Below are 12,771 nucleotides of genomic sequence, written 5' to 3' on the forward strand. Positions count from 1 at the left end.
GTTTCTTTACCTTAATGGTGCTAAGATCCATGGGATGTTTAATGATGTCATGGTAATCGTGCAGCCCCAAAGCGTCCACATCCACTGGCTTATAAAAAGGCCAGGCATAAGCTGCATGCTTCTTAGCAAACATGTCCTTCACCATGCCCGAGCAGTAGCGTAACTGCTCTTGTTGCTTGGGGCTAGGGGTCCCAGTCCCCCAATGGTGCTGGGAGTCCGGCGCCTCTTTTTTGGGTAGTTTAGGTGGTCGTGCGTTCTCCCGGCGTGGCAGAGTTTTCCCCGACTTTGACTCGGCAGGAGACGACTCGCTCAGCTGGTCATTTGCAGTAGGTGTCGTTGTGTCTGCTTTCCTTTTCTGACTTTTTCTCTGCTGCAGATAAAACAAGGAGGAGTGAAACGAGAACTATAATACAATTCTGAAACAAAGATTAAACCATTCTGTTACTCATTATTACGCGCAGACTTACTTTGGTAGCCATTGGGATGGGGCTTGGTAGAATGGGACCTGGTAGAATGGGACCTGGTAGAATGGGACCAGCGCTCTGCTGCATGTGCATGGGCGGCAAAGCGGTCTGGCTTGGGGGCGGAGGAGGAGGCACGGCCGTCATGGGGACTTGTGGGCTGCAGTCAGTGGGTCCCAAAGAAAAAGGTGGCCCTAATTGCGGCACGTGGGGAGGAAGCGAAGGGGGAACCCGAGGGAGCGAAGGGGGCACCCGAGGGAGCGAAGGGGGCACCCGAGGGAGCGAAGGGGGAACCCGAGGGAGCGAAGGGGGAACCCGAGGGAGCGAAGGGGGTACCCGAGGGGGCACCCGAGGGAGCAAAAGGGGCACCCGAGGGGGCAAGGCTTGCATGGCAGTCTGGGGAGGTAAAGTAGGCGGACCCTGTGTCGGTGGTCTTATTTGTGGCCCAGGTGGAAGGCTGGAAAGGCCACGTGTTAAAGGGGAAGGTGAAGAGTCCAGGCTAGCTCCTACCTTCATGTTCATATCTACAGGTTTTCAAAGAGAGGGGCAGAAAAGATACTGTGAAACAAGCACTGTAAACATTTATAGCAGACTGCTGTATCACAGAGGAATTAACCAACAGTACGTCAACTCAAGTAGAGAAAAGCATGAGTTATACCTGGCTCCCTCCTGCCCCGGCCGCGACCCTTGCCGGTCATGGTCTTGATTTCGACCTCCTGCTGGGGCATCTCTGAGATCTTGTGGAGGAACACCTTTTCCAGTGCCTCTGCCATTAAGACTATGTCATCCCCAGGCTGCAGGGGGGACACATACCGTTATCTTCCCGCCCAATCATACCACTTCTTTCCAATGTGATTAATGGCAAAAAGGGTTTTTATCATGGCAACAGAAAAGTGAACCAATACCTTATTATAAATATAGCAGTTAGTAAACATGGTGTTGAAGTCTTGAATACATTCTTGGGCATTAATGTAGAAATTGTTCTCTAGTCGTTTCTTGATTGTTCCCATGTCCATAGGATTCTTGATTATCTTATAATAGTCCTAGAGAGAAGAGGGCACAAAATATCAGCATCATCATAATACATAATCATTTTATGAAAGGAAGCACTGACATCTCTAATATCAAGGAAACCACAGCTTTCATAAGGCATGAACTTAAAAGCCTTTTTTCATCAACACTGTGCTGTGCCTAATGCAGAAAATTTCTTGAGTTTCAACCAGGGTCGTAAGGAGCCCTGGATAAGCTATAAGAAGAAAATTATATATATTGTGGTCAAGAATGAGGAACTTTTCCTTTTTAGATAAATTGTGCCCATGTTTTATTAATTCATTCCCTTGTTTTAAGTAAATCGTACTCGCGTATTAGTAAACGTCCACACGTATTAGTAAATTGTGGGAACAAGTTCTTCATTCATGGCTACGATAAAATTATTTTGGGATAGCATATCCAGGGCTCCGTAGGGCCAGACATGTACATAACGCAAACACATTGGCAAGTCTAACAAAGAAAACAAAGAATTAATCGATTAATCTGATATATACATTTAACTAGGGCTGGGACGATATATCGTGTATTTTTTATGGCCAGTTTCTCAATGAATTACGGTTAAATGCCACCACATCCGAAAGCCAGAGGGCGCTCTCTCGGCGCAGAAACTCTGAATATGGGACAGAGAAGAACTATTTACACACGTAGTTCGAGGAAATGCCAATTAGGGCTGTGCGATTTGGGGAAAATATCTAATTGCGATATTTTTGACAGACATTGCGATTGCGATTTGATTTGCGATTTTAACTTTTCTAATTCAAGCTTCAATTCAATATTGTTGTGTGGAGCACAGTATGGGTATAGTTACCCTGAAAGAAAACAACAACAAAAAACATTTAATTGTTTCCATTAAAACCATTACAAAATTAATTTTTGTAGTGTGCTTTGGGCATTATTCAAATAGGGCTTACTGTTGTTCAATTGGTTCCCAACTTCCAGATTACATCACACCAATAGAATCCAAATACCAGTGTACACTATTACAGTTTCCATTAAAACAAATACAACTCCCATTGTAACCCTTAAATCCATAACATTTTCTATTGTGTTAGTGAATTATTAAAATAGTTCTTCATAGTTTACATAGGCTGATTTATTATTGTTTAAGTATGTGGGATTTTTTAAAACAAGTAAAAAATGTGCTGAATGTTTAATTTCATCCAAGTGAAATTAGCAAAACAGTTAGATAGAATTTACATTTGTTTGAAACGCGGAGCTAGGCGTGAGTTGACACAGGGTGCGCGCGTGCGTCAAGCCTCGTCCATATTGCCAGATGCCCGAACCGGACTCAAGTACTATAAACGTCATTACGAAACAGGCTGTGTGTGCGCGTCAAGTTTAAACGGCTCGTCCGCGAGACGCACAACGCGGGGAAGAGTCGCGCGAGTATGACACAGGCTGTGTGCGCGGTCTCCTGAATTGGACGGTTCTTTAGTATTTATTTGCCTAATATGATCGATCTGACTCTGCAGATGCCATAATAACACACACTGTCTCTCTCCTGCCTTCTGTATGTTTGTTTTTTTAATGACTTGTTTACGCAGTTGGCTGGGGCAGTGCTGATTGGGCATAACGGAGGTGCGCTCACTCAGTTGGTTAGCAAGAATGCCACTCAAATCTGGCTTGGAACAGACGCGTTTCCTATTTTTCACATCGCTCCCACATCGCAGCCTCTTGCGATTAGCAAATCGCAACGTCTCACATCGCGATTGCGATTCGATTTCGATTAATCGTTCAGCCCTAATGCCAATGGTCATATTCTATTGCTGTTCTTCAAACCTTTTCAGGTATGTTCATGATAATAAAGTATATTTTATGATGATGTTTGACGAGTGTTGCTTTTTCAAATGCACGTTATAAACGATTCAATCTCGTAGTGATTTTAGATCGAGCAGTACTGACTACTGATCAAAGAGCCGTAGTTCACGGAAGAGCTGTGCATAAAACACAGAATCGATTTCAAAATCGACCTAGACAAGTATAATTAGTGTGAATCGATATATATCGTCACAGCCCTACATTTAACAGAACAGTGATCATTAGTTGCAGCTGTTGCAGAAAAACTTTTTGGCTAGAAAATGGGCTCTGAACAAAACCATCAGATCTGGAGTGATAAGTTATAGTACGGCAATACACGTTTTCAGAACAACAGTAGTCTAAAGCAGTGGTTCGCAAACTGTGGTACGCGTACCACTAGTGGTACTTGAAGAGACCCCTGGTGGTACGTGAAAATTAAAAACTCTATATAGTAATTTACATTTTCGTATTTTAAATACAATTTCAAATGTTTAATACATGTGTAGCGAGGAAGGCGTGACGAGAGCCATGGGGCAGGAAGGCGGGGCCGGTGGCGTGAGTGATAATGAGTATCAGCTGTACGCGCACCGGTCCCGCATGCCTCACGGGGGAGCCCGGGAGCATAAGAGGACGAGCGACGGGACTGCCGAAGAGAGAGGACCGGGCCCGGAAGTTGTTAAGTTTTGTTTACGTTCGTGTGGCCGGCAGTCGTCCATGAGGTGCTGCCGGCCTGTTTTAATGCTGTTTATTGTTTATTTATCAAAATCAAGTTGCGTCTCCACTGTCAGGCCAGTAGCACGGCAGCGCTAATCTAAAACCCCGCCCTGAACACACCTCTCCAAACCCGCCTACTCAAGCAGGAAGAAGGAAGTTTCAGACAGTAGAGAAGCTGGATCACAATTGTGTCATAACAAAACAAACATGATGGAGAAAACAGAGGCGGCTGTTTGTTTATTTCTTTGTCCGCTTGGTGAAAGACGAGGCAGCAAAATAAGTTGACGGAGGTTCAGCTGTTTATGCAAAAAGCTTACATAAGAACGCGATCATGCTGCAACAACACTTTTAAGATTTATCTACAAATAAATCATTTGAAATAAGGTTTCGGTGTACCTTTGCTTTGTGACCTACACAGTTCTTTAATCCAATTGCTGTTACATTAGACAATATCATTATTCTGGCAGATAATGTTTAACTATTGATGATCGCAACGTGGGTTTTATGTCAGAATTAAAGACTGTTGTGGTCGGAAAGCGTTGTGTTTACAGCGGGATCTTACATATGTAACGATTATATAAATCTGAGCTTTACATCCTGCACACGAGCACACCTTCATCCTTCAGAGAGAGCATCCAGCCTTTGCTGTCATGTTTTGGAGAAAAGACGTTCGGAAATGAAAATGAAAGCATCAGCAGCAGGTCATCTAAATTCATTTTAGTGACTGGGGAAAATGCAGCACGCGAGCTTAAAATAAACATAACATAACCTTATAGAGGGTATGCATTGACCTGGGACACGCTGGGTGGCAAAACACCCAGCAAAATGGCTGAGGAGAATAGGAGAAACAAAGAAACCGGGACTAAAACGCAATTATTTGCTGAACTTACAAGCAGCTGGACTCGACGGTGATCCTTACGGCTTCGCTATGACTTACAAAGGAATCAAGTGTTCTTGGACACTGAAATGCTGCGCGGAATTGCGTTTCCTGATATTGTAAGCAGTCGTTCGCCACCCACGGGGGCGCGCTCTATTTTGAGTTGAATATGCAGTTATTTGTTCGTTTTTATAGAGTAAAACGTGCCTCTTCTCGCTGCCGCGGTTCCTCCGACTCAGATAATCTCCGCCTTTCACCTTAACCACTCCTTAAGCCCCAGCTGGCTCGCTCTGGCCCAAAGTTTTCGTCGGGCCAAAAAACCCTGGCCGTTGGGCCCGAGTAAGCCCCGGCTCGGCACGATCAAGCGCTGGAAGTGACTGTGGAAACGCAACTGGCCCTGGCACACGCTAGCACGCCCGCTTCTGGCTTGATAATAGAAAGGCGGCTATTAAACCTGACAGAGGAACAGCACCATATTGGTAAAACTGTGTTGTAAGTGATTTAGGGCTGAAACGATTCCTCGAGTAACTCGAGTTATTCGAATACAAAAAATCATCGAGGCAATTTTTGTTGCCTCGAAGCCTCGTTTAATCCATTTAACTACAGTACACGGAGCACTGCGTTTCCCCACGGACCGTTATTACTGACGCACAGCCCGCTAAACTCTGTTCATGTTACAGGGCTCTCAAGTCTCACGCATTCACCGTGAGACACACGCATTTTAGTCTGCTCACACGTGTTTCTCATGCTGATAAATAACTGATAGTTTATAGGGCTGTGACGGTTGCCGTAACAACCGCACCACCGCGATGGTAAAGTGCCATGACGGTGGTGAACTGCCACCGGCGGTAGTGCACGTCACTCTGACAAATATAGGTGTAATAAATATGAGAGTTGCGATAACGATTGCTAGTTGTAGCCTTTCAGTTGTGGATGGTTTTATTTAAAAGATTTTAAATTAACAGAAATTATTGGCATACGTTTCCGTTGGTGCGTTCGAGCGCAGGCCTGCACGGCAAAACCCAGGTTATTCTGCGGGTTTTGCAATGGATCTTGTTGTGAAATGAACAGATACGTAAAATCAAAACTGGCTATGACCCGCTTGCTTAGTGTCGGAGCGCGCGCAGGTTTTGCCGCGGTTGCGGAGAGACATCTCTTCATTTGCGCTCCTGTGCACATCTTCTGAACGCGCATTTAGTGCAGCTGTACACATTTTAATCTGGACAATGTCAACAAGTAAGTTTCACATCAACGAGTCGGAAAAAGTAAAGTTTTTATGGCAATCTGAATAGGAAAGCCAATGTAGGTTTAAACAGTTTGTTTCAAATGGAATTGTTAAGGACTGTAAGGGTTAATACGCCACTGACTGAAGTTACTGCAACAAGAGCTTTTTTATTTAGTATTTAGCTTTCTTATATCATTTAAGTTTTCATTATTTACTGATGTTTATTTAAATGTTTTATATGCTGTAGTGTGCCGTTTCACTGATGGATTTGCGCGTTAAACATTGACGGATGTTTCATCCTCATTTATTTCAGATATCATATTTCAATTATTTAACAATTTCAAGTATTTAAATAAGGTCTATATTTCTCTTCCACTCGTCATGTGGTTGCTACACGCAAATATAATAATATAAATATTATTTATATAAATAATATATATTTCTCAACCACCGCACCACCGCGGTCGATTTGTCTATTACCACCGCGGTGGTAAAAAAAAGCCACCGTCACAGCCCTAATAGCTTATTGAAATGGTGAACTGATATTTTACTTAGTTTTAGTCTATTTTACGAGTGAAACTTGTTTTCCGGCTGCATTGAGTCCATCAAACTAGATGCGGACTAGTGGACACCGAATCCTGTTATTTACACATTTCATCTGTCTGGTCTGCGTGTCTGAGTGAATGAACTGCACAGTTTAACGTGCTACACGCGTGATGCTCATGAATTTGTCTGCGTCTGCGCTGAATGAGGACATGAACTTCACCTCCAGAGTTGCGCTGAGAGTTTATTTCACAAACATGTTATTGTTTGAGTGAAGAAACAGACATACTAAAAAATAAGCGTCTTCTGACAACCTGCCAAAATAAAAGTCATAGGCTATTGTTTGAAATTATTATTTCCATTTTTATTCATGTTTCTTATTTATATATTTGTATTATATTGCATTTTGAATTTAATATGGCAATGGAATGTACTAAATGGGTTTAGTTTTCACAGATATTAATGTATGCTATTTCAGCAATAAAAACTAATTGTTCTAAAAAGGAAACAAATTAGTTGTTTTACTCATTTTAAGAGACCTGTCTTATTTTCTCTTGTATATTTAGTATTGCTTTTTAATAAAGAAAAAGTACTTATTATCCGAATACCCGATTAATCGATGGAAAAATCTGTAGAATACTCGATTAGTAAAAGAATCGATAGCTGCAGCCCTAAAGTGATTTGCAGCAAGTATCACCGCAGCTACGCTGTCTCGCACAATCACAAACATGCAAAACTGAAAATGTAAGATTATATAACTCACAGGCAGATTCAGCTTAACGGCATCGACAGGAGAATGAAAAGGCCAAGCGAACTGGTGCTTCCACAGGCTCTTCAGCACCACCTTTAGCAGATACTGCAGCTGGTTGGTCTGGCGCTTGGGTCGGGCAGGGTTGTCGGATTCTGAAGCAGAGGGGTTGTAGAGCATTGGGGCCTGGGACGAGGTCTGCCCCTGACTGCTGCTGCTCCCCGACATCTGCACTGCGTCCAGGCCGTCCCCCATACTGGTGGGGTGGAGCGCGGGCAGAGGGACAGGAGGGGGTGCGGCAGGACACCACTCGTTCAGTCTCGAGCCGGGCGCGGGCTCCACAGGGAGAGCACCGCTAATTCCATTGCACTCCTCGCTGGACTCTCTGTGAAGGAAGAGCATAACAGTCATTAGCGTTTTAATTCACATCCGTGCCATCTGCATCACATCCATCACTGTAATCATCACTATCATCTCAATTACACTTAACTCGCATCCTCTTTCAGACTCCCAAAAACAACACTATCCAAATAATGCATGTTTGCTTAAGTAATTGCTCATGGACCCTTCTAATTATCTTATGATGCTTTCCACATCATTGACATCTTCAGTGGGACTGTCTTCTCTAAAGGGGGGATAACCGGCTTGTAGAAAAACAACTAGGGATGTATAAGAAGTACTGGTATAAGTTTTGGCACAAATCTATTGTGTCGGCAGGTTAACCTATTACTACTAAGCCTTTTCCCACATGTGTTGCTTATTAGCAGCATGTAACCACTACACACTTGACATTCATGGGTGAGTGATATTGTCAGTATTTTCAATGGCCATAAATGTAGGTGATAATTGCCTAATAAATGCATGAATACACGTCTTATGTCGGAGCTATTTAGGAACACAGCTTGTGTAAGACCAAACCACTTTCACGACAGACTTTCGTACACTGGATCTTTAAAGCCCACAGGTCATTGTTTTCATTTCATCTTCACCGATAACTGTGAAATGTTATTGACACCGTATCAACAACTAACAATGGGTACACTGACAACCCCAGGGCAAACACATGAAAATGTGTAAATGTTATGCAGCCATAATATTTGCATCACTGGTCTCCATTATTCAAAAATGTGTCTAAACAGGTGTTATATACACACAAGGCTAAATGTGACCAGTAGTTTGCATTGGTAAGAAGATGGCTTTTAGGCTTGTTGAGCAGGGAAGGATAAAGAGCACAAGCCGACTCGTCAGCCCAGCGTGACCAAGTGACCTGATGACCCAGGGCTCTAGACTAACTTTTTGCACTGGTTGCACTGGTGCACCCAACTTTTTTCTTAGGTGCACCAGCACAAAAGTTAGGTGCACCCAAATTTTCGACCGTATCGCATTTAACACCGCAGTTTTACCAGTTCACTTTTTTTAAAATCGCTGTCCATATAGGCAATATTGACTTGTAAATGATTAACTAACAATCTGGTCAACATAAAGTTCTTTATTTGAAGCACAATTCTACAAGAAGGGTAACTTACTGAAAAAGTGTTGGTGCTTAAAGTGCTTCACTGAACTGAAATATAAACTTAAAACATCTCAAGATAATTCAATTCAATTCAATTTTATTTATATAGCGCTTTTCACAATGTGCATTGTTCCAAAGCAGCTTTATACAGGAGAAACTGAAAAACACAAAAAAGGTAAAAAACAGCACAGTGCATGGTGTTTATAGAACAATCAAGATTATTCTAGTAAATATTATCTAAAAAATGCAGTCTCCCGGTGGTTTATTTAACATATTTTGCATTAATTGAATGCTTGGCTGAAGAGATGTGTCTTTAATCTAGATTTAAATTGGGAGAGTGTGTCTGACCTTCGAATAGTATCGGGAAGGCTATTCCAGAGTTTAGGTGCTAGGTATGAGAAAGCTCCGCCCCCTTTGGTGGATTTAGTTATTCTAGGTGTTATCAAAAGTTGAGATCTTAAGAGAGCGTGATGGGTTGTAGTGTGGTAGAAGCTCTGTTATGTAGGTAGGGGCTAAACCGTTTAAGGCTTTATAAGTTATTAAAAGAACTTTAAAGTCAATACGATTCTTAATGGGTATCCAGTGAAGGCTTGATAACATTGGGGTTATGTGATCGTATTTTCTGGACCTGGTTAGAACTCTGGCAGCTGCATTCTGAACTAACTGTAGTTTGTTTATTGATGNCCACATGTGTTGCTTATTAGCAGCATGTAACCACTACACACTTGACATTCATGGGTGAGTGATATTGTCAGTATTTTCAATGGCCATAAATGTAGGTGATAATTGCCTAATAAATGCATGAATACACGTCTTATGTCGGAGCTATTTAGGAACACAGCTTGTGTAAGACCAAACCACTTTCACGACAGACTTTCGTACACTGGATCTTTAAAGCCCACAGGTCATTGTTTTCATTTCATCTTCACCGATAACTGTGAAATGTTATTGACACCGTATCAACAACTAACAATGGGTACACTGACAACCCCAGGGCAAACACATGAAAATGTGTAAATGTTATGCAGCCATAATATTTGCATCACTGGTCTCCATTATTCAAAAATGTGTCTAAACAGGTGTTATATACACACAAGGCTAAATGTGACCAGTAGTTTGCATTGGTAAGAAGATGGCTTTTAGGCTTGTTGAGCAGGGAAGGATAAAGAGCACAAGCCGACTCGTCAGCCCAGCGTGACCAAGTGACCTGATGACCCAGGGCTCTAGACTAACTTTTTGCACTGGTTGCACTGGTGCACCCAACTTTTTTCTTAGGTGCACCAGCACAAAAGTTAGGTGCACCCAAATTTTCGACCGTATCGCATTTAACACCGCAGTTTTACCAGTTCACTTTTTTTAAAATCGCTGTCCATATAGGCAATATTGACTTGTAAATGATTAACTNAAATGTGACCAGTAGTTTGCATTGGTAAGAAGATGGCTTTTAGGCTTGTTGAGCAGGGAAGGATAAAGAGCACAAGCCGACTCGTCAGCCCAGCGTGACCAAGTGACCTGATGACCCAGGGCTCTAGACTAACTTTTTGCACTGGTGCACCCAACTTTTTTCTTAGGTGCACCAGCACAAAAGTTAGGTGCACCCAAATTTTCGACCGTATCGCATTTAACACCGCAGTTTTACCAGTTCACTTTTTTTAAAATCGCTGTCCATATAGGCAATATTGACTTGTAAATGATTAACTAACAATCTGGTCAACATAAAGTTCTTTATTTGAAGCACAATTCTACAAGAAGGGTAACTTACTGAAAAAGTGTTGGTGCTTAAAGTGCTTCACTGAACTGAAATATAAACTTAAAACATCTCAAGATAATTCAATTCAATTCAATTTTATTTATATAGCGCTTTTCACAATGTGCATTGTTCCAAAGCAGCTTTATACAGGAGAAACTGAAAAACACAAAAAAGGTAAAAAACAGCACAGTGCATGGTGTTTATAGAACAATCAAGATTATTCTAGTAAATATTATCTAAAAAATGCAGTCTCCCGGTGGTTTATTTAACATATTTTGCATTAATTGAATGCTTGGCTGAAGAGATGTGTCTTTAATCTAGATTTAAATTGGGAGAGTGTGTCTGACCTTCGAATAGTATCGGGAAGGCTATTCCAGAGTTTAGGTGCTAGGTATGAGAAAGCTCCGCCCCCTTTGGTGGATTTAGTTATTCTAGGTGTTATCAAAAGTTGAGATCTTAAGAGAGCGTGATGGGTTGTAGTGTGGTAGAAGCTCTGTTATGTAGGTAGGGGCTAAACCGTTTAAGGCTTTATAAGTGATTAAAAGAACTTTAAAGTCAATACGATACTTAATGGGTAACCAGTGAAGGCTTGATAACATTGGGGTTATGTGATCGTATTTTCTGGACCTGGTTAGAACTCTGGCAGCTGCATTCTGAACTAACTGTAGTTTGTTTATTGATGCTGCAGGACAACCACTAAGCAGTGCATTACAGTAATGAAGTCTTGATGTCACAAATGCATGAATAAGCTTTTCTGCGTCTAATATAACGCCTAGGTCTTTAACTGTATTTGTTGGAGTCAGTCCCTGTCAGTCCCTGAATACCGGTATAATTGTGTAAGTGATCTAGAAGTATTTTACGGTCTACAGTATCGAACGCAGCACTAAGGTCGAGCATAAATGGACCAGGGCTGGACATAACCTGGGAGGTTGATGGCTCCGTGTCAGAGCATTGCTTATGATTTTCGGACCGATCAGGCCTTAACTTGACATTATTCACGAAAAAGTTGTCAATCGTTCTTTTCATCTTCTCTCATCATCCGCGGCTACATCCACTCTGTTTAACTGACGGGCCTATAGGCTCCTCCCCTCTCTGTCTGACTGACTGCAGCACACGCATTTTCACACGTACACACCAGAGGTTGCGCTAGACTCTTTATTGTCCGTCATTTTGACTGACAGGCTCGTAAAAAATCCATCATAATCTATTATTACCCGTCACTATGGTGCAAGGTGGCTTTACGTGGTAATTAGTATGTTCGTGACGTCATCACACTGTACTTGCATCTCGGAACTTGTTGTATTTTAATACAACTGAATGCTGAATTACTGAATTACAACTGAATTATATTCATCTATATATTTAATGTTTTAATGTTTATGTTCATATGTGATTCGATCTGGGAAAACCCACCACATGGTGCAAATTTATATATTACAGTTTTTGATACCATATTCAAGCCCTTTCCAAATCAGTTTTTATTTTGCTCATACCTTGTGTATGTAACAAAAGTTATGGCTGAAGTCGGCTGAAGCGCTATGATTTTCAGGAACGGAATTTGGAGGAAACCGGGTTTAAAGTTAAGTGATGAAAATAAAAGCACAACAGCCCAGTATCACAAGTAAAAGTCACTTTAGAGTAGTAAAAGCCTTATACTACTAAGACTAATAACAATATAATAAAAAAACATTTCCCAGTGTTGAAGTCTATAAAAATACTGTACAAAACCGTTTGAATAAAACGAAAGTAAGGAAAATGGTGCAGGGCACACTTAAAGAACGAGAGCTCTGCCATTATCACTACACAAAGGAAACTAGCAAACATTACGCCCAACAACTAATAAGCAGTGAAGCAAGCTTTACGTTGATTATCATGTGCATAGTGTCTGGACTTTTGATCATCCCTTGTATGTTTTGCGATCGGATAACTCCCGGTGCTGCAGACGGGGAGCTCTGTTATCTCACGAAAACATTGTATAAAAAACTTTGCATGCCGTAGTTTACACAGGACTGGCGGGAAATGTGCATTGCCACTCCTTCATTCTTCTTGTTATGTGGTTTACTTTGATAGGTGAACTGTCTTTCCCGCGTCCC

The 12,771-nt window shown here is 41.8% G+C and overlaps 1 protein-coding gene across 3 annotated transcripts in view; it reads right to left on the minus strand.

Annotated features, from left to right (window-relative positions):
* Positions 1 to 12,771, minus strand: part of brd4 (bromodomain containing 4) — a 71,536-nt gene that overhangs the window by 9,380 nt on the left and 49,385 nt on the right. For all 3 annotated transcript variants that reach the window (XM_057345143.1, XM_057345142.1, XM_057345140.1), the window contains 5 exons: positions 7,431 to 7,800; positions 1,367 to 1,504; positions 1,120 to 1,255; positions 468 to 985; positions 11 to 370 (listed from right to left, as the gene is read on the minus strand). In XM_057345143.1, coding sequence (XP_057201126.1) covers positions 11 to 370; positions 468 to 985; positions 1,120 to 1,255; positions 1,367 to 1,504; positions 7,431 to 7,670 — 1,392 coding nt within the window. In that variant the 5' untranslated portion in view covers positions 7,671 to 7,800. The remainder of the gene's footprint in view (positions 1 to 10; positions 371 to 467; positions 986 to 1,119; positions 1,256 to 1,366; positions 1,505 to 7,430; positions 7,801 to 12,771) is intronic.

The sequence above is a fragment of the Triplophysa rosa genome, linkage group LG11 (genome assembly GCF_024868665.1).
Source record: "Triplophysa rosa linkage group LG11, Trosa_1v2, whole genome shotgun sequence".
Lineage (NCBI taxonomy): Eukaryota > Metazoa > Chordata > Actinopteri > Cypriniformes > Nemacheilidae > Triplophysa > Triplophysa rosa.